At 39.7% G+C, this 22,962-nt stretch overlaps 1 protein-coding gene across 1 annotated transcript in view; it reads right to left on the reverse strand.

The window, feature by feature from the left end:
• sorcs3 (sortilin related VPS10 domain containing receptor 3) overlaps nt 1–22,962 on the reverse strand; it is a 298,121-nt gene that overhangs the window by 118,003 nt on the left and 157,156 nt on the right. Inside the window, 3 exon segments of the mRNA XM_041983793.1 lie at nt 4,148–4,306; nt 20,815–20,883; nt 20,885–20,914. Coding sequence (XP_041839727.1) covers nt 4,148–4,306; nt 20,815–20,883; nt 20,885–20,914 — 258 coding nt within the window.

The following is a 22,962-nucleotide window of genomic DNA, read 5'->3' on the forward strand; positions in this document are numbered from 1 at the left end:
AAAGGAGTCCTTACTCTGTGCTAAAGCCAAGTGTTTCTGATAGCTGTGTTCTCTAGTTCTTGACTTGATTGCTCACAGAGGACTGACAGTGCATTTCCTTGTGTCTAGTCAAGGCTAAGCGAGGCAACTTCATTTATAAAATGCATTTAAAAACAAGACAATATTGATGTAAAAACACACAAAGGCACATAATATATGCAAATTCAGAGAAATAAAAAACAGAAATAAAAACACAAAGGTCTAATTTTACACATCAGGAAAGGCTAAAGAATAAAGTCTTTGGCCTCAATGATCGATGTGGAGTGTAATGGCATACAAGATCTGCTAAGTAAGAGGAGGCTGAATTAAAAACAAACAATGACATCTTAAAATCCGTCCTCAACTTGATGGGGACAAGCAAGGATTGGGATGATGTGCTCATATTTATATGTGCCTGTTAAAGGACATGCAGCTGAATTTCAGACTAGCTGGCAGGGGTTAAGGTAAGACTGGTGTCTATTGCAACATGCCTCTATATATAAAGATCCTCAAACAAGTAAGAAATCCAATTGTGAGACACTTTAAAGGGAGAAGGTGCAACATCATCAGCTACTAAACAAGAAGATTAAACACATCAGTGGCAGAACCAGGACAGAGGCACGCAGCATCTCTGGGACTGACCTGACCAGAAACAACCACATGAACATGAACCATGGAGGTGGTAGTGTGCTCATATGGTATAGAAGAGTGCAACATTTACATATACACTAACAGTCAAACGTCTGGAGTCAGTCTCTTTTGACTGGTAGTGTAGACTCCCAACATCAGCATCGCTGGGTATCGATATCATAAACTAATCCCAACAAACACCAGAAGCAGACAGTCTGCTACTGGTGAGGTGGCATCTCCATACATTTGTCAGGAAGACACCGTCAAACAGGGTTAAATATGGACTTCATAAAAAAAGTTGTGTTCAGTGTATTTACAGCTGTTTATTTACAGTTTATTTACAGCGGATCACTTCTTTACTACACTGTGTGCAGAATTATTAGGCAAATGAGTATTTTGATCACATCATCCTCTTTATGCATGTTGTTCTACTCCAACCGGTACAGGCTTGAAAGCCTACTACCAATTAAGCATATCAGTTGATGTGCATCTCTGTAATGAGAAGGGGTGTGGTCTAATGACATCAACACCCTATATCAGGTGTGCATAATTATTAGGCAACTACCATTCCTTTGGCAAAATGGGTCAGAAAAGAGATTTGACGGACTCTGAAAAGTCAAAAATAGTGAGATGTCTTGCAGAGGGATGCAGCACTCTTAAAATTGCCAAGCTTTTGAGGCGTGTTCATCGAACAATCAAGCGTTTCATTCAGAATAGTCAACAGGGTCGCAAGAAGCGTGTTGAAAAAACAAGGCGCAAAATAACTGCCCATGAACTGAGGAAAATCAAGCGTGAAGCTGCCAAGATGCCATTGGCCACCAGTTTTGCCATATTTCAGAGCTGCAACATCACTGGATTGCCAAGAAGCACGAGGTGTGCAATACTCAGGGACATGGCCAAGGTAAGGAAGGCTGAAAAACGACCACCACTGAACAAGACACACAAGATAAAACGTCAAGACTGGGCCAAGAAATATCATAAGACTGATTTTTCTAAGGTTTTATGGACTGATGAAATGAGAGTGAGTCTTGATGGGCCAGATGGATGGGCCCGTGGCTGGATCAGTACAGGGCAGAGAGCTCCACTCCGACTCAGACGCCAGCAAGGTGGAGGTGGGGTACTGGTATGGGCTGGTATCATCAAAGATGAGCTTGGGGGACCTTTTCGGGTTGAGGATGGAGTCAAGCTCAACTCCCAGTCCTACTACCAGTTTCTGGAAGACACCTTCTTCAAGCAGTGGTACAGGAAGAAGTCAGCATCATTCAAGAAAAACATGATTTTCATGCAGGACAATGCTCCATCACATGCATCCAAGTACTCCACTGCGTGGCTGGCCAGAAAAGGTCTAAAAGAAGAAAAAATAATGACATGGCCTCCTTGTTCACCTGATCTTAACCCCATAGAGAACCTGTGGTCCCTCATCAAATGTGAGATCTACAGGGAGGGAAAACAGTACACCTCTCTGAACAGTGTCTGGGAGGCTGTGGTTGCTGCTGCACGCAATGTTGATCGTGAACAGATCAAGACACTGACAGAATCTATGGATGGCAGGCTTTTGAGTGTCCTCACAAAGAAAGGTGGTTATATTGGTCACTGATTTGTTTTTGTTTTGTTTTTGAATACCAGAAATGTATATTTGTAAATTTTGAGTTGTTATATTGGTTTCCCTGGTGAAAATAAATAAGTGAAATGGGTATATATTTGGTTTTGTTAAGTTGCCTAATAATTATGCACAGTAATAGTCACCTGCACACACAGAAATATCCTCCTAAGATACTAAAACTAAAAAGAGCCCCAGTCCAACTTCCAAAAATATTCCGCTTTGATATTTATGAGTCTTTTGTGTTCATTGCGAACATAGTTGTTGTTCTATAATAAAATTAATACTCAAATATACAACTTGCCTAATAATTCTGCACAGCCTGTATGCATTTAATCAAATATGCTTTTTCTTTCTTTAAGTTTGGGGGACAAACAAACAGGGACTAAATATTCTTTTGAGCTTTTTTCTACTGAGAAAAACTTGACTCTGACTCATGCAGTGAGACCTTTTCAAAGCGTTGCTGCTGACAGGATTAATACAACCACCTCTGTTCACCAATCATCACCCTCTTGCACCAGGACCTCCTGCAGAGTGACCACTTTGGCTCTCAGATCAGTGTCACTGACCTTAAAGGCAGACATTTGCTAGGCACAATCTCAGATCTCTGTGTGAAGATGGTGTGCAGAGTGTCATACTGTCTGACAAACATGGTGAAGGTGACACTGAAGCAGGCTGGTGTGGGAATATGGGGCTGAAAGTCACTTTCAGGCTCTAACAACTTTCATAAATCTTGTTTTCAATAACCGGTGAAGCCACTCTAAATGAGAAGAGACTACCTGTTCTTTCACGGAGCAGCAGAAAACCTGTGATAAACGGAGATGAAATTAAAATTTTCCACTTCATCTCAGTCCACTTTAAAGTTCGGGCCCAAAGGAAAATTGTACATATTCTGGATTTTGTTCATTTGTATTTTTATTCTTTGATTGTTAAAGGGGGCAGGGTTAGGGGTTAGTGAGCACAGAAGCTTGAGATAGCTCAGTTGGCAGAGCAGACGTCTCCCATGCGGGAGACCAAAAGTTGATTTGCCAGGGGAGGAATATTAACACCTTCCAGTTGGGTCCTTGGGCAAGACCCAATGCTATTGCCTAACCACTGTAAGTTGCTTTAGATAAAAGCCTGTAATGTAATAAAATGTAATATGTGGTGTTTTGGCCAAACAAAACACATGCTTCACAAACATCTCTGAATGTGGGGGGAGTGAGGAAGGTCTTCAAACATATCAGTTTCTCGACACCGAATTAGTGGGGGGACCAACTGGCTAGCTGTATTGCTGGGAGGCTACTGGTCCCAGGTTGCTGTGCTGGGGGAGGTTGCTGGGTCTGGGACTATGCCCGAGCTGCCCTCCAGGGTGGGAAGTAGGGGCAGGGTGTGTGCTAGCGTGTGTGTTTATGTGGGCATTTGTTTGCATGCAGGGTTGGGGGGGATGGGATAGGAAGTTATCAATAGTTATCGGTCTCATGTCAACCAGACTCATGTCGCTATCACGTGAAGATGAAGTATGAAACATGTTGATAACAACAGCCTCGTTCAGTTAGATATTGTTTGCCTGCATTTCATATTACTTTTCTGTATTATAGAGGTTTGCGAATGACACGGCTGTAAAATCTAAGACAGCCATCTGTGGAGATAGAAAGATTTATACTTGAGATATGCAGGGGTTTGATGGGCACTGACCAGGAACGGGAGGGCACAAATTATATATATATATATATATATATATATATATATATATATATATATATATATATATATATGTATGTGTGTGTGTGTGTGTGTGTGTGTGTGTTGGGTTTTTTTTTTTTTTTTTCTGGTCTTATTTGGACTCAATTCCAACCACTTCCATTACACTCAAAATTAGTCAATCACTTGCAGTCGAGACACTAAGCAGAGTCTCACCTTCTGGTCGTGACTGTAAGCCAAGGCCCAGTCCTCCATTGTGGGGTGGAATAAAAGACTCAGGATGTAGAAGGAGAGGCGATACTTCTGGAAACTGGCACCTTCGTCAGTGCTGATGAGGACGCTGCTCTCAAACTCCGGATCTGTCAACACCATAATCTGAAAGCAGGGAGTGGGAAGAGGAGAGAGGGTTAACATGAAGGATGCAGGCAAGAGTTTGTTTTGTGAAGATGAGAGAAGAAAAGGTTTTGAGGGGAGTTTTTTTAAGCAAATAGGTGAGGAGATGAGACAGAAGCAAGATGTTAGAGGCGGGAGCAGCGTCAGCACAAACAGCTCGGCAATTTGGCATGTATCAGGTTTACGCTTCGCAAACAGCTTTGCCGTGGCTCCTTCTGTGCACTCTGAGCTGAAGACTGTTTTCATTTTCTCTGTCCAAATATAAGATCAAAGGTTACAAAGAGCAGCAAGCAAATACCAAAACAGACTGAGAAGACTGCAAACAAGTTAAAAATAATAAAACCTTATATAACACTTCCTAGTATGTTGCACATAAACTGTAAGATAATTCTGCTGTAATTAGTAGGTGAACAAATGATGGCCTGAGCAGCTTGTCATAAATCTGCATGCAATGTATGTTTTTTGTCTTTATCAGTCTGCACTGTAGCATGTCATTTTGTAACATTTCCTCTTCCATACAATTCTAATTTCAGATTTAACAGCTCCACGGTGGTAGGAGCCATAATTTCATGGTTGGACTGTTTCTGCCGGAGCTGTCACAGTTATTACAAAATTCAATAAGAACAGGAATTCCACAATGCATATATCTTTCCGCTAATGACATTTAGAGTCTTTGTGGAAGCAGATAAAATGGTCAAAGAAATTCTGCATTGACTAAAGAAAAAAAAAAAACATTCAAAGTAGGTGTAATATATTTTTAGGAAAATGTACTTTTTTGGAGAATATTGTCTCGCATAAATCCCCTTAAAAGCACATTTTAGCTTACACACACAAGGACTTTTCATTATTGTGCATTTATATGTATTAATATGATATAATCTTTGTCATGGAATCATAACAAATATCCACTTTTTTACAGCACAAATGAAATATAGTTAAATCTTCTGACATATTTCAAGCATGTTGGTCATTGTGGTTGTGTTTTGTTGTCTGAAACTCTAAGTGATAATGAAGAGGTGGACCTGACTCAGAATCCCAGCACAAACAATGACAACCTGTTTACAAAGAAGCTGCCAAGCCTCCACGTTCTAGGCTGCAACAGATTCTCTATTATTTACAATAACAATGTGCCACATTAAAGAAAATCTGTTTACTGAGAAGATAAAAGGGAGAAGTGCCTTATTTTCTCAGACTTTTTCTCTGATATATGTTTTTAACCAAAGTCAAAGCCTCCTGATTATGAGGCCATTTCCAAACTATGTGGAGTCCATACTTCTGCTGAGAGACAGTGAAAAACAGTCAAGACAGCTATCAATCTTCCTATGAGTGGACAGCCCTGCAAATTCAGACAATGCAATGTTCTGAGAAACTAGAAAAAACCCAAAAGCAAGCTACATCTCAGACTGTGCAGGCATCAGTTAGCCTGGTAAACATTGAAACAAACACAGCATATCAGTACAAACATCTCATGCCAACTGTGAAGCAGGGTGGTGGAGGGATGATGATCTGGACACCTTCATTCATTAATTCAACCATAAGCTCTCCTGAATACCAAAGTGTTCTACAGTCAGATGTGAGTCTGTCTAACAGCTAAAGCTTGTCTTAACTGCCTCATGCAGCTGGACAATGATCCAAAACACGGCAGCAGATCTACAACAGAATCAATGTGTTGACATGATCCAGTCAGGGTGCATTCACACCAACCCTTTTGATTCAAATCTCAGTTCGTTTGCTTGGAAAAATCCGCTTCGTTTGGGAAATTGTCAATGCTAGAAGAAACTCTCATTTGGATCAAAGAAGCAGATTCAGCCTGCCTACAAATGTGGGTCTCAGTCCGCTTTAAGTGGACCAATTACAGGAAGTGGACTACAAAGCAAAGGACATTGTGGGTAAACACAACCAAAGCATCCATGTGTCTGGGGCTGCTCTGGCTGGGAAAAATGTCTCGCAGTCAGATGTGGCAGAATAGCTTGATAGCTTAGCTGGCCGAGCATCCGCCTCCCATGCGGAATACCAGCATTTGATTCTCCCAGGGGACAAATATTAACACCTTCCAGTCGGGTCCTTAGGCGAGACCCATAATGCTACTGCCTAACCACTGTAAGTCACTTTGGATGAAAGCGTCTGCTAAATGACTGTAATGTGATGTAAGAACGTGATAAAAGTTCTGATGGAAATATGGTCAACCCAAGACCACCTGGATCTGATGCAGCTACATGTTTTGTTGTCATATGGTGAAAGTCTTCAGGTTTTCTTCTTCGTTTTTTGTCTCATCTTCTTCTTCAGTAATTCCCTAATGCAGCACCACCTCTAGCAAAAAGTGGAACATGTTATTTAAGTTCAGTTCGTTTGAGTAGTGCAGAGTGAACACAAACTCTGTCTGGGAGAATGGTGCAACTCCAAATTGAACTGAGTCTCCTACCGAGTCTAACAGGCTATCTCTATAAGCAGAAAAATAGACCAAAATTCCTCCACAACCATGTAAGAGACTGATATCATACAAAAAATAAACATTACTTCAGGTTGTGGCTGAGAAAGAAGCTTATGAAAATGACTGAATCATGGAGTAGACACTGTATTTTCTTTTTTTTTTTTTTTTTTTTTAATTCTTTGGATTTTTATACTTATTTCCTGAAGTCTCTCTTAACTATAAAGCACCTATAGTGAACCTAAACTACAGTGCACAACTCAACCCTGGTTGAAGGGCAAATTATGTTTTAATTTGTTTTTGGATCGTTGTTGATCTGTTTCTGTGTTTGTGTCAAAACAGCCGAGTGTCAAAATATGAAAGTCACACTAATGTTGGCAAATAAACCAGTAAAGTCAAAGGTAAACAGAGTTCTGCCCGATAAAAACGACTGTCTGTGGCAAGGTTTTGTCTCTCTGAAAAAAGAAATGCAGCAGTAACCTAAAATGCCTTATTAGTACAAACTAACTGTTGAATTTCCTTTTAATACCAATAGCTATTTTTTCCCCCATTACAACATTTTAGCTACTTGCTAGCAGCCAAAGTGGTGGACATGTTTTCACATTTGCAAAACTGGCTAAATTCAGATTCTCATCTCTGTATTAAATTAATGAAACATGGATTTTTTTTTTTTTTAGCTTAGTGTTTGTTTCCACCAGCTCCTAATGAAACCATACCTTTGTCAATGTGCTGTTTGAGTTATGTAAACTGAAATTGTGAAACAATGAAAGTTTCCCACAGATGCTGCATGGGTTAGGTCTTAAACTTGAGTCTCCTCTGTGCCTAATTCATATCAAACGTGTCCATCCTCATGTACTGAAAGAAAGAATGTTAACATTATTGCAAAACAAGATTTAAACAGTGTCGCTGTAGGGAAATGAGAATGAAATATGCTGTGAAATAGCATTATTTTGTTTTTTAGACCTGTTTCCTGATTGGGTTGGTTCAGGTTTTTCAACCTTTTAGATAGTTGCTAACTGGTGTTTAAAAAAAAATTATGTGTGTTATCGTTGAGAATGAGGTCTTTTATGTGCATCAAACTGCAGCAGCCATGCCTGTTTCATGACTGTGTGGTGGAATGGAGAGTAGCGACTGCGATTGCAGCTCTGATGGCTGTTTTCTCTCGTCAATTCAATCGGAATTGGAAAAACAGCAGCACATTTGTCACTGACAGCAACGCTAGCCCTCCATCCAGAGCTTAAACCAAGAACTCTCCCTGGTGGTGATTTAGATAAATTGTTTTTCATTAAGCACCAATAAACAGGCAGCACTTTTTCAATCTGACTTTCTCATTGGCCCGGGATCGCAGATCTTTCCATTCATTACTTGTCTCTGTGCAATGCCAATGCCTCCTGATACTCCAAGTGTCTTTGGGGCTTTTTTGGTGTAATTCTGAGTTTTTAAGCAGTGATCAGTTTCTATAATGTTTCTGTGACAGACACAAGCTGCTTCACACCTAAATCTGTCAGGGCTTTCCGATAAATACAGAAATACCTTTAATCAGAGTACATTTTGTTCCAATTTGATATTAAAATTTGCTGTTGCTCTCAACTAAACCCCTGAAAGGAGCAATTGATGTTGCATTTTCTTCCTTAACTTTAGCCTTTAACTACAATGCATCCATATAATCTATGCTCAAACTTCAGAGAAACTGAAAATGTGCTCCTTTATCACTCGGAACAAAGCCAAGAAAGTCTATTCCCATTTGCATTACTCATTTACCGCCATGTAAGTGTGAAAGCATCCACATCATTTGCCAGCTAATGCATTAAGGTTTGGATATGTCTGTCGCCTCTGCAATTAGTAACCAACTCCAGATTTTAAGTCAGTATAAAGGCTGGAGCCAATTTCTCACCTGGCTGGCAAAACAATAATATTTCATTTTTCAAAAAATAGTGACCAATAGCATTATCGTGTCTGATTTAAGATTTGCCTCACAGCATCTACTCAGCCTTCATGAGGATGAAGTCTAGTGAGGAGAGTAACAAAGCTCAATCAATAATGGTTGGAAGGATAACCTTTGTCTTTTATCAGCCTGATGTTGAGCTGTGCATAAGCTGCTGCACAGAGATAGAAGTGGATAGTTGTCAGATCATGAGGTAAGTGGAGGTATAGATCAGAGATGGGTGGAAAGAGGCACCCTGCAGCAAATGAATCACACCAGATCAACTGAGCTCAGTCTGTCTTTGACAGACGGTTTAAAAACTGAGTTGTCACTGCAGTATGTTCATTAAGCATGGATCAAGGCTTAATCACCCACATTTAGCCATCATATTTTCATCACTGTGTTTCCTCTATGGCATCTTCACTGTCATATTTTTAAATAACCCTATAGCAGCTGCTTGATCAGACTGCGAGCGCACGGGGAGCTTGGTAAAAGACATCAAAATACAGCCAAAAGGAGGGGGTGTCATCTTCAGAGGCCTTAATGCTAAATGTCAGTACTATCTTTCAGATCTATAATGCGATGTTGAAAAAGGTCACAGCTTCCACTTATTTCTTGGACAATGTAGAAGAAAAACTTCTACATATGCTTCTGAAATTGCAGCAGTAGACATATCAAGATTCATCTATCATAAGGTTAAAAGAATCTCTCAAAGAGCAGCAGACGATTTTATCTTTCAGTGAATGATTGCACACCTAGATGGCTCTTTTCATAGAGCACAGAATGCTAAATATAAGGGCACAAAAGTGCAAGAAGGCAACAGAGGGATGAAGCCAGCGTTAGGGCAAACTTTCATCCATCTAGAGGATGGTAAATCGAAATAATTAGGCTGAAGATAAAGTGCAGAGAGGCAATGGGCCAATGGGCAGAGCCAGAGGCCAACCAACATTGGATTACTACAAGTTCTTGTCTGGTAGGATTCCCTAACACTGCAACAGAAATAATAAAAATAGCATTTTTGCAAATGCACTAGCTGGCCACTTTATTAGCCCCAATTTACAAGCATCAGGTTGGACATCTTTCTGCATTCAGGGTTAGGGTTAGAGTTAGGGGTGAGTCTGTGTGAATCATAGCCTCAGTTTCCTGTTCTTAGGTGACAGGAGGCATCCAGTGTGGTCTTCTGCTGCTGTAGCCCATCTGCTTCAAGGTTGGACATGTTGTGTGTTCAGAGATGCTGTTCTGCAGACCTTGGTTGGAACCAGTGCTTCCTGTGTCCTTTCTAGCATGTCCAACCAGCCTGCCCTTTCTTCTCTAACATCAACAAAACATTCTGGTCCATGCTGCTGCTCACTGGATATTTTTCGAAATTGAACAGGTGGATGTTTAAATAGATTTTATTAGCTCTATTTTTTTTTATCCTGAGTTCTTAATAAAGTTTATCTAATCTTTTGTAGATTAGGTAAAAGAGGGAAAGAAAAAAAAAAAAAAGAAATCATGTCACACCAGTAACAGAAGAAAACCTGTGGGGCTACATTCCTACCATGTCCTTGAGGTAGAATTAAATCTTCTTTGCATAAAAATGCAGAAGGAATTAGTTATGAGGAGTAATCAGTGCTGCCTATGATCTATTCCTCGCCCTGACACGGTTGTGCTTAACATTCCTGGGATCCTATTAACTCCTACACCATGCAAACATATTCAAGGTCAGCACCTTGGCTCAGCCTTGGCGGAGTAAGTCTGGTGAACTGGACGGCCTCCACAATGCTGAGCGCCGCCTCATCACATACCGGAATCATGCTTCAATTACTGCTAGTCTGTTGATGCCACAGATTTTGATTTTAACAAGCAACCAATATTTTAAGGATACATAAGTTTTTCATCAACAATATTTCATATTGGATGAAAACTCTTTTGACTCGTTCTCTCGACCCCACCCTTTTCCATTCCTGTTCTCGACATCCTCCATCCTGCCTTCTTTATCACATCCATTCGCTGTCTTTTCATCCAGCCCTCCATTTTCCTGCCAGCCTCTCTCATTATCTCTCCATCCCACAGCTCCTTTCATCTTATTTTGCTATTTTTCTTCCTTCCATCAACCTTTATCCTTCTTTTTTCTCTTTACTTCTTCTTTTTCTCCTTTTCCTCTGCTGTCTCTGTACCTCTCCCATTCATCTTGACCTTACTCATTCTTTTTTCTCTCATTTGTTTTTTTCATTTTTTTCCAGGTATCATCTGGGAGGTTTCTATACGCTGGTCTCCTAAAGATCCAGGACAGCACCCCCACTCTCACTCTCCCTGACCAACTCGCCACTTCTCCACCCTAGATGTCCGCTCCACATCCTCCTTCCTTCAACCTCATTAAATCAGTTTAAGCTTACACCGTTGTGGTGCGGTCCTTTCTCATGAAATTATTGTTATTCAACTAGAGCAGTGGTTCCCATCCTGGGGTTCATCAAAGTGCACAGGGGGTCCCGGATGCTTTGACTGTTCACTGCTAGTATGATTTAAATTAAGGCCATGTCCACACAAAGATGAGTCAAGGTGTATTCACTTCAGTGTTTTTTATCATGTGTGTGTTTCATTCACATGGACCAGAGTTTTGGGAGCCTGAAAATGTTTTGTACCATTTCATTAATGAAACATGAGAAATGGCACAGTGCATAGTTCATGTTTAATTTTGAAAAATAAAGTGAGAGTATATGTTGGTAAGTAGCTTATCTTTGGTTTTTTTCAAAGGAAAGGAGTGAAAAGCAGCTAAAACCAGGCGTGCAGGGGTCCACAGTTTTTTAGAAGTTGCATGAAGGGGGTTCTCACAGAAAATAGGGCTGGGAACCACTGAACAGAATATATATATATCTATATATATATGATATAGAATATATATATATATATTATATATAGGAATCTATTCAAATATGTTTAAGAGAAAGTCTCTTTTACACTGCATAGCCAAAGTTATTTAAAATTGTATTAATTGTCATTCAAAGTATCTGAGCCCTAAAGGAAGAAACCTTAATCATAAAGAAAAAGAGTTGAAACTCAGAGATAATATTTGTCATGGCAACTGACAGAACTGCTGCCTCTCTGCTGCAGATCATCTCATCTTTCTTCCTTGCTGTCCAGGCTTCAAATAGTTCCTATTACTTCATCTACATGTAAAACTTAGATCCATTTACTTAATGCTTCTTGGCAGCCCACGCAAAACCCACTCAGACATCCTTGTAAAGTTTTTTCCATGGCTGAAACAATGAAGATGTTAACTGAGTGACTTTTTTCAACTAATTGCCTGTAATTGTTATATACAGAGCCATGTAAGATTTTAATTTTAATGTGTCTGTCCTGGGTGCTGGGAAACAAATCAGGTTAATGTTTTGCATTAACCAACAATCAAGACCAGCCATTTCATCTCCTCCCCATGAATCTGATCTGCTGTGATCAGCAGAGGCATTTCACAACTAATCAATGCATTTCAGTCAACATTCATTTCTTGATACAAGGATGTATAATGGGAGTCCTCAAGGGCCACTAGATGTTTCCCTGTTCCAACAGGCCTGCCTCAAATTAAACAAATCTCCTGGAAAGCTTGTTAAGTTGGTCCAGGCCTGCTGATGAGCCATTAAACTGAATCATGTGTGTTGAAGCAGGAAACATCTAAACCTGCAGGAGAGCAGCCCTGAAGCACCAAAACTGGAAGTACTTACTTTATATGCTGTAAGGAAAATAGTAAAATGAGTGTATGTTAACTGTTTGGTGTTTTTTATGGATACAACTAGAGAACTAATGAACAAATCATGCATCTTTGTGACAAGCTTCTGGTAACAAAGTCTAAACATCCAATTTAAAAAGGGTTCTTATTTGGTGATATTACACGAGTTCATTCCTTGAGTTAGATGCTTTATTTTATATTTAAATTTTTAATAGGTCAATGTGAAGTGTCCTAAACAAAACACACTTACTCTGAAAATGATCATGTAGAACTGGAACTGAAAACAAGTATAAAAACAGAAAATATTCAAAGAAAAACTTTGAAGGACCTTCAGAAATCCTGGAGAACTATCTCTCAAGACCTCTTAAAAGATTACAATAAAGTTGTATAAAGAAATGAAACCTTTCTAAAGTACTGCATATACATAATTTGACTCGGAACATGATTCAGAAACACCTTGGGGCAGTTTAGTTTGCATAGTGGAGCCTCAACTCTGCTGTAACTGAGGATCTTTCCCCTCTGACCTCTTGGCAAATTTCCATTTGTCAATCAGGTTTTCATTCGCCTCAGCAGAGCTCAACAGATTAGATGAAATCTGATTTCCTGCCAGATACTGGGTTTTAGAATGATGAAAGTGCAGTAAAACAACTGCTTACACTAGGAATGTAACATAAGTATGAACTAAATGTTCCTTTAAGGGATTTTCAAACGGCAAAATAAAATAATTATTTGGTTTTAGTTTTTTATTAATCAACTGAAAACTGAGGCAGATGGTGAAAAAAATGCATGTAAATGGAATGAAGTGAATTCTTAAAAATGATAGCAAAAGAGAGACGTGACTGACAGAATTGTGAGAAAATGAACACTGGCCAGATGGTTGGAAGCTGGCAGTACTCGTGTTTTCTCGTCTTTCCTCTTCTGTTTGCCTGAAATAGTTAAAATTCTGCTTCAACTGTTTACTGGAAAATGAATCAGAGGAGGAACTGAATTCTGCAAAGTGTTCCCAAGTTATTTATTTGACAAACTCTATTTTGAGTTAATCAGCAAAGATTTCTTAATAATTAAACACAATACACAGGTCAGTGGACATGCGGTGAAGTTCATGGCTGTGAGGTACAGATTTATAAATGTAAGAGACTGAAAAGAGCATCTAATTCAATATTTACACAACAGCATGCAACTACTGGTAATGCTTCATATCTCATCAGCATTCCTCTTTCAATTACACTCACACACCCCACTGTTACCAGCTCCTCAGTGAGAAGAGTAGCTATTGGCTGTCCGAAAATTCGTCCATGACGTCGTCATCTAATGTGCATAACAACCTAGTACATACAGTTGTAATGGAGGGCTGCGGTGGAGAGGAATGTCGTGGGAAAGGCAAAAATTGATGAAAAGAACAAGCTAGAAAAGTTTAAAATGGCAAAATAATAAAATAAAACAAATTCTTTGTTTAACATTTTCTTTTTTTGTAGTTTAATTTTATGAAGTTTTGGCTGTTTTTTTTTTATTAGGAGTCTGCAACATTTCACAAAACTTTTAAATTTCTAAATGTTTTCTTGACAGTCTTCATTAATAGACATTAGCTGATGGTAAGCCAGCGCGGGATCAACCAGCAGAGGGGTCTGAAAACAAGCTAAAAATAGTGACAAGGTCGCTAAATTGGCAACACTGCACACACTGTGTTGGTGTGTGAGTGTGCCGCCGTTAAGGTGAGGCAGAGTACTCTTTGCTGACTATTTTTCTGCACTTTCTTGTACAATAAACAGGAATATTTCTCTCACAAATACATTAAAGACATTACACAGACTGTAGAGAGTCATGGTGTATAACAAATATTTCTGTAAAGTTTATATTGGCGATGAGGAACAGAAACAGGCATGTCATGGATCACACAGTCAGAGCTGAGGCACAGCCTCGCCCATGCCTCCACCGGGTGTTTCTGCCCTGTATTTGATCAGGAAATACTCAATTCTGCAATTTTTACTCAATAACTGTCAAAAACGTGTTAGTCATACTAAAAATTCATTTAACACAGAACAGTGGATGATATTAATATTTATTTTATGTATTTTTTTTTTCTTTATCATGACAGATGAGGCTCTGCCTCACCTGCCTCTCCTGACTGCAGGTCACTGATAGAGGTGTAGTTCTAAAAATACACAGTTTTAACTCCCTCGGCCCAAGAAAAAAAAGAAAGAAAAAAAAAACCTAACACACATAGAAAATGTAAATAAACAATTGTTCCACAATAATGTTTACATGCATGTTTTTACTTTGGGATGGGGAATCTTTGGGCACATCACGAGTCAATTTGATTATGATTCGAGTGGCTGTGATGCGATTTTAAAATGATCATTGATGCATCTTTTTTCCTGTGTGATGACTTCTACTACTTTCTGACTGGAAACTTGTAACATGATTTCTTATGTTTGTCATGACGAATAACGAGCCAGAAAAAAGTTTCTAGCAGAACTTTTCCCACGTTCTTCCTCGTCTGACTGTGAGCCATTTCTCCCAGCCAGTACCACCTGTCATCTGATGTGCATGATTGTTTTTGTTGTGTTCAACCCACAATGACCTTTGCGTTGCAGCCCGCTTCCTGTATTTGGTTCACTTGAAGCTAACTGAGAACTACAGTTGCAGGCAGACCAGCTTGCTTCTTTGATCCGGATCAGAATTCATTTGTTCATTCCGACTTCCCCAAACACTTTCTGAGCAAACAAAGCCACCCATAGAAGGAGTACTTCCACATGCTAGCTTTTAAAGCAGATGTCAGATGTAACGATCAGCCATCTTGTTTGTTATGTGCACACCACAGACAGTCCGAGTTCTTCTACATTAACAGTTAACAAATCAAATTTATGATGTTTGTACGTCAATTAAGAATTGTCCATGTTGGCATTGCGATGCATCTAAATAAACAATTCTTTCTCCCCACCCCTAGATGCTATTATGTCCATATGGCCTGTCTTTGAGGAATGTCTCCATTCTGCTGAATTTATGTTCAATCTGGTACAAACAAGGTGGACCTAATAAAGTGACCAGTGAGTGTATAATGACACCATCCTTGAATCAAGCTAAAGAATGCTTCTGAGTCTCTGCAGCTCTCTCTCTGAAATGAGCATTGATCATACATTCAACATTATGTTAACTCATTATGTATCACCATATATTAATTAATGTTTTTTTTCAGGAAGGTTGTGGTGTTACAGCAACATTTTACTTGTATTCTTTTTCTCCCCAAAATGGTTTTGTTGTCTACATTTTTCATCTGAGGGGGTTTATTTAAAAAATGTAAAAGAAGAAAATTCATTTGCCTTTTGCTAACTTATTGTAAATAGATATGTAGATACTGTAAATGATTGTACAGTATCTACCTCAATATACTATATATATTATATATATATATATATATATTCACCTCATTTTACTGTCATCTGTCACGTTCCCTGGCCTCTGGCCTGGACGTGTATGTGAATGTCTGCTGCATATCCTGCAACCCTGCTCCTGGCCTGCGAGACCTCCTTCGTTCCCTCCTGTACGGTGATTGGATGTCCTCGGTTCCACCTGCTCAGGGGAGCCCCGCCCCATTCATCTTACAGGACAGCGCCGCCACACTGCTTCCTCCTCGGCGACCAACCAGCGGGAGTACCGGTCCTTAAAAGGGACAGCGGTGACGGTGATCAGGGCAGCTGTGTTCCTTCAGGCCCACAGTTCGCCAGTTTGGGACTTTCAGCTAGTAGTGGTTGGTTGATTGACCCATAGCGGTTTGTAAGAGCATTCTTCTTCCCTTTAGTTAAGACATTTGAGTAATTGATTTGATTGTGATTCTGCGCTCGTTCTCTCTTTAATTTGTGTATTTTGGTTTAGCAGACGTCTTTTGTTGTTGAATTAACGGTATATTAATTATAGACTAAACATAGCTCCAGTTTGAATAATTGTTAGAGCAGTATTTTGGTTTATAGGAATCTTTTTGAGTTTGTGTTTATTAATTGGTTTATTGTTTACCTCGATTGGAGGACACCTTGAGTTGATTATGTTTCTTTTGTTGTAATTGATGGCCTTAGATGCCTTGATTTATGTTGACCCGTTTTGTTGTTTGTAAATAAATAGTTGTTATTATTTTATATTTCGGCCTATTTGTTTTGTTGACGACCCTATCACCCCTTGTTCAGAAAGGGGTCGTAACATCATCTTCCTCAGCATGCACAGATATTTTATAGTGAAAGCACTGATTGTAAGGTTTTTGATGAGATTGTTTTGTCTGATACTGCACAAGTAACCAGACTCCAGAGAGCACTGAATAGATGTAAAAAAGAAAAAAATCCTATTATACAGAAATATAATATTTTGACTCTGTGCTTTCCAATTAAAATTCTTAGCGATATAAAACTCTGTGTGGGTTGGTCAGTCCTCAACTGATGGTTAAAAAAACCATACACGGTTAGTGGTGAGGGGATGGGGAGGAAATATTTTTTAAGATACATTGTGATGCAGAAGTGGACAATTCTGAATCAATGTAGAAATGTAAAAAAAAAATTCTTTAATTCTAAATTAATAGCACAGTGTGGCATGCATGTAAGAAATAAGATGGCTAAGCATTAAATCTAAACAGTAACCTCTGCATTAACAGCTAGCATGTGGAAGTTATTCAGCTTCAATGGGTGGCTCGATATGGCACTGAAACTCCAAAATATTTGTGAAGGTGTGCAAGGGATGCATCAGTAATCATTTTATAATCGCATCAAATCTGTCTGAATCATAATCAAATCTATATGTACCTGATGATTTCCACTCAATCCATGGTGAGAATCTCCCATTCCACCACATCCCAAAGCTGCTCTACTGGACTGAGATCTGGTGGCTGTGGAGGCCGTTGGAGTCCAGTGAACTCATCGTCATGTTCTAGAAAGCAGGTGGAGATGATCTGAGCTTTGTGAACATGGTGTATTATCCTGCTGGAAGTAGCATCAGAAGATGCTCCACTGTGGTCAAAAAAGGGATGGACATGGTCAGCAACAATACTCAGGTAGGCTGTGCTGGTTAAACCAGGCCACGTTGGTACTAAGGGGACCAAAGTGGGCCAAGAAAATACCCCCCACCATGTTGATCCAAGGCAGGATGGATCCATGTTTTCATGACGTTTCCTCTAAATTCTGAGCCTAGCATCTGAATGTGGAGCTGAAATGGAGACTCATCAGACCAGCAAACGTTTCTCCATCTTCTACTGTCCAGTGTTGGTGAGTGTGTGTGAATTGTAGCCTCAGTTTCCTGTTCTTAGCTGACAGGAGGCACCCAGTGTGGTCTTCTGCTTCTGTAGCCCATCTGCTTAAAGGATGGACGGGTTGTGTGTTCAGAGATGCTGTTCTGCAGACCTTGGTTAGAACCAGTGCTCATTAGGAATTCCTGTTGCCTTTCTATCATCTCCAACCAGTCTGCCCATTCCCCTCTGACATCAACAAGACATTCTGGTCCAGACAACTGCTGCTCACTGGATATTTTCTCTTCTCAGACTATTCTCTGGAAACCCTGGAGATGGGCTGTGTGTGAAAATCCCAGACCAACAGCCATGCTATGTTCAAGGTCACTTAAATTCCTTTTCTTATGCTGAAGCTCAGTTGATCTTCAGCAAGTCGTCTTCACCATCTCTACATGACTAGATGTGTTGAGTTGCTGCCACGTTATTGGCTGAATAGATATTAATGAAAAAGAATGGAACAGGTGGATCTAATAAAGTGTCTATGAGGTGAGTGCATGATGAAATGAATTTTATTAGCTCTATAGTTTCTTCCATCCAGAGTTCTTATTAAAGTTTATCTAATCTTTTGTAGATTAAAGTGAAAGAGGGGACAAAAAAACAAAAAAAAAAAAAAAAAAATCACGTCACACCAGTAACTGAAGAAAACCTGTGGGGCTACATTCCTGTCATGTCCTTAGATGTAGAATTAAATCTTCTTTGGATAAAAATGCAGGAGGAATTAGTTGTGAGAGTAATCAAGTGCTGCCTATGATCTATCCCTCGCCCTGACACGGTTTTGTGCTAAAACATCGTGTTTTACTTGTGTTAAGTAGTTGAACAGGTGGACCCAATAAAGTGTGGCAATGAGTATAAATCCTATATCTATATCTAGACAGTATCCCAAACCCAGTTCTTTTACTTGGTCCTCACCCTTCCTTTTTGCTAGGGATGGCATTCACACTTTTCTGTTCAGGATTAAGGGGAACGGGGGGGTGCTTCCATTTAGATTGCTGAAGTAGTAACCCTCACCTCTTTGATATTTACTAGAAAGAGACACCCCACCCTAAGGTGGGGGGCACAGGTGCATCTGTTCTTGTAATGCGGTGGGGAATCATCACTGCCATCCAAACAGTCATCACATTGTTCATTTGTGGAGGGATCACAATATGACCCTCCCTATGGTCACCAGCTCGTGGGTAGTGATCGAAAGAAGACCTAGCCGCAATGTGTTTTCTTCCGCAGGGTGGCCGGGCTCTCCCTCAGAGATAGGGGTGAGAAGCTCGGTGATCCGGGAGGAGCTAAGAATAGAGTCGCTGCTTCCTCCACAGCGAGAGGAACCCAAATTAGGTGGCTTGGGCATCTGGTCAGGATGCCTTCCTGGGTGCCTCTCTGAGGAGGTGTTCTGGGCACATTCCACCAGGTGGAGACCCTGGGGAAGACCCAGACATGCTAGAGGGACTACATCTCTTGGCTGGCCTGGGAACACTCAGGAACCCCCTGGAGGAGCTGGTGAATGTGGCCGGGGGAGAGGGCAGTCTGGGTTTCCCTACTTAGGCAAGGCAACCCCGCAACCCCAGATAAGTTGGAATAAAATAGATGGATGGACGGAAAGCAAAAAAATAATCTTGCTAAACACAGATAATTGTTTTAATAAGATTACAGTTATGTTCAATATAGCCCTACACATCAGTGCAAATTATAGATGTAAAAACAATGTGTTTTCTGATTGTTGAAGATTATTACGTCCCTGTTCTCAAAGTGCTTTAGTCTATTCTATTTTCCAATGGGCGGGCTTCCGGCAGCTCCATGTTTTATTGAGCGTATCTCACAAAATGAGGAAACCACAGCAAATGTGTAAAAGACAGTATTATTTATCACACCACAAACACAAAGTTTGTAACATGAAAAGTGACATTCTTCCTGCTTTGTCCAAAATCAGCTTCTTTTAGTTTTTAACTTAGACACAGGTTAAATGGCCATATACCATAACTGTACATAAAAGAGCCACCGTAACCCACAGGTTTCTGAAGAGCTGAATTGAAGCTCATTGGGCGGTTCCTACCGTCGCCATCTTAGCAGCATTACGCGTGTTGTCATTCCCTGAAAATACAAAAACTGGGCAAAGGGGTGGAGCTGAAAGGGGGACTGTAAAGGTGGGGGTGGATGATTGACACTCATCAAACTCTGAGCTGCCTGTAGCTAAGAGCTAACCGCGCTAACCCGGAGCTAACAGTAGCTAACCCAGCTAATGAAGATAGGGCTGGCTAAAGCTAAGGGGTGTTGTTAGCCGGCTAAAAACCGTGGTTTCTGCTGCACTCCCTATTTGCCACGGATATTGGATACCTGTCAATCAAAAGGACACACCCTTAATCATGCTGAATTTCAACATTAAACACATCCATAACAGATGAGGTAAGAAAAAAAATCATCCCCCTCACAGTTGTCATGAAGGTAAACTGACCTATTAATTCTAAAATGTTTTTTTTTTGTGTGTCAGCTTTAAACATGTTTATTTCTACTCTGAAGTTGGTCTTTTTAGCATGGCAGTCTACAGGGATTGACTCTGGTTTTGGAGTCAGCCCCTAGCGGATGAGGGGTGAACTGCAATTTTGTGCACTTCATAGGCTTCACATAAAAAAAAAAAAAAAAAAAAAAAATGAAATGGGATTTTTGCCCCTGACACTACCCCTTTAAAATTGAGGTATATGATCAAATAGCAGAACCAAAGGGAGGAATGGAGCTGGATCATCAGCATATAAATGAATCTGCTGGATTCTGGTCACCATCTTAAACTAACTTAAAACTTACTAACATAAACAGAGAATTACTGAGGATCGGATGCATGGATTTCTATAAAAATAATAATTTTCTATATAAACCAGCTTGTTTAAGTCCAGTGGTGCAGAACTTCAGAAGTAGGTAATTTGAATATTGAAAAATTAAATATGTTTAGAAGATGAGAAAGTGCTGAAACAGATATGCAGAGAACAGCAGGCTGTTATGAAAACACTCTGCTGAAGGTATGAAATTAAATCTGTGCAAATGCATGTCAATGTGAATTTATGTCCAAAAAAGGACTGAAAAATAACAGCAAAGGTTGGTAAATAATGGCGTGACTTTCATAAAAGCCATGTCTAAGGTAATAGATGGAATCAGAATCATCCTTGCATAGATGAAAGCAATACCTCACCTTCTTCTTGTTTGAGGACAGAACGTACAAGTAACTGAGGACAGTCTTGAATCCAACTTTGTCATTCATATCTCTCATATGTAGAGCCATAGTCAGTAGAACCTGAAATAAAATATCAAAGAAAACTGGGTGAGAGGCAAGAAAAAACAAATTATTATAGATAACCCAGTCAAAAAGTTTGCTGAAGGTTTAATGGGTAAACAAACAGACCAAAGATCTACAGGGTTACTTCACGATTCGTGTCAAATGATATCTTTGTTTTGCAGTGATAAAAAAGAATGCAATATCAGACAAACAGTAACATGCCACGTTGGATAAAGCCTGCTGGTTATGTGTACTGAAAATGCTGCAATTCTGCCGGAGTTAAATCTCTAGAATTGGAACAAGAAAGGGTTAACAAATCATCTATAGCTTCCGACAAAAAGCAGCCTTTAAAAAATGTCTGGGGACTCAAAGCTGTAAATAATTCAGTTTCTCCTGATGAATACTATGAAATAAAATACAACCAGTGCAAAAACATGCGGATGTTCCAGAACCCCTGGGCTTTAATAATTTAGCAGTGGGAATGAGCCTGTTAGCCAGCCTGGTCCCTTGAAACTCCATATGAATCCATCATTACTAGTAACTACCAAATCTGCCTTCAACTAGCACGTTACAGCATCTACTGGCCAGAGATGGCTTTTACTTTCCTTTTTTTTAAAAAATAATTTCCTTTCCGTGGGAGCACTCTCAGTGGAGACAGAAGCTCCCACCCACAGTGGTGGCAGAACTCCCATTTGAATTTTTAGTCTGCCTCGCATTGTCATGTGGAAAGCTTTCTTAGTTAAACCCTGCTGTTTGTGCTCCTTCAGAGGGAATGGGCTTTAGTGAAATTGTAATGAGGTGTAGCTCATTCACAGTCATTCCAGGATGCCTCGGAGAGAAAGAGGAGCTGCTGCGATTACAAAGCACAATAATGAGTCCAGACAAGCAGCATCGTTTCCACATCATTTTAAAGTGGAGGTGAGAGGAGAAGTGCTATAATCTTGATTTGTGTAGGAGCTGTGAACAACACACTCAGCTTCAGCTGGACTATTCAACACCCCAAATAGACTTGATAAGAGACTGTTCTGGAATGATGGTGGGAATTATCACTGCCCTCCGAACAGTAATCACTTGGTCATTTTTGGAGATCACAGATCTGTTGGCAGGACTTCTCTTCATTGGAAAAAGAAGGAGTCTATTCTCAATATTTCACAATACATGTTTATTTACTATTTATGAAGTGACCTGGGTTGAAATTATTTCTGCCACTACCGCAAATCATAAAATAAGTTGTGATATTTGAAAAATGCAAATGCATATGGATTTTTCTTTCATATCAGAATATATTATTTGTTAATAGACACACACAACACACAAACAAAAACACACACACGTACCAACAGCAAAGCGTCATCACTTTGTCAAACCACTACTTCTTTTCACACCACTTAAAAAATCATCCTTCTGTTTTCCATACCAGCTAATTCCAAGACAGGGTCATGGGGCACTTTAAAAAGTTGTGGCATTGTGGACAGTGATGAATGTTGTATTTTGGTTTGTCTCATTTTTCCTGCACAAACAAACACATCCTAAAGTCTGGTACAGCACTCAAATTCTTTTAGCTGCAAAAGTCTGAGGACATCCTCTTAAAAAAGAATGTGTGAGATTACCATTTGTCAAGTATTAAAAGCTGAAATGCTGTATAACATTAAGCAGGAGAAGAAAATGATGGATCGAAAGAAACCAATTTTATTACAAAAAAGAAAAAAATTATCACTTGGGCTAATTTGTAAAGCATGACTTTTGGGAACGGTGAATAGTTTTGACAAGGTTGCCCGATAGATGTTGCCACTGCTGTGGCCACAGAAAGGCGCAGCATTTGCATCCAAATTATCCTGGATTTGGTTATTTCTCCTAAATAATCACTGCGAATGATGTTTCAGTCGTCAAAAATTATATTAGGCTATAAATGGATTTTATTAAATAAAACTACCAATAATAAAAACAGCATTTTTGTCAATCCTTCAAAATCCAGTGTCTGAAATGATTTTGCATAAGAGTTTCAAGAAACAAAAATGTTGTAAAGAAGTGAAAATGTAGCCAACAGCTGACAGTTTGTGCCTA

Source organism: Melanotaenia boesemani, chromosome 4, assembly GCF_017639745.1.
Source record: "Melanotaenia boesemani isolate fMelBoe1 chromosome 4, fMelBoe1.pri, whole genome shotgun sequence".
In the NCBI taxonomy this organism is placed as follows: domain Eukaryota; kingdom Metazoa; phylum Chordata; class Actinopteri; order Atheriniformes; family Melanotaeniidae; genus Melanotaenia; species Melanotaenia boesemani.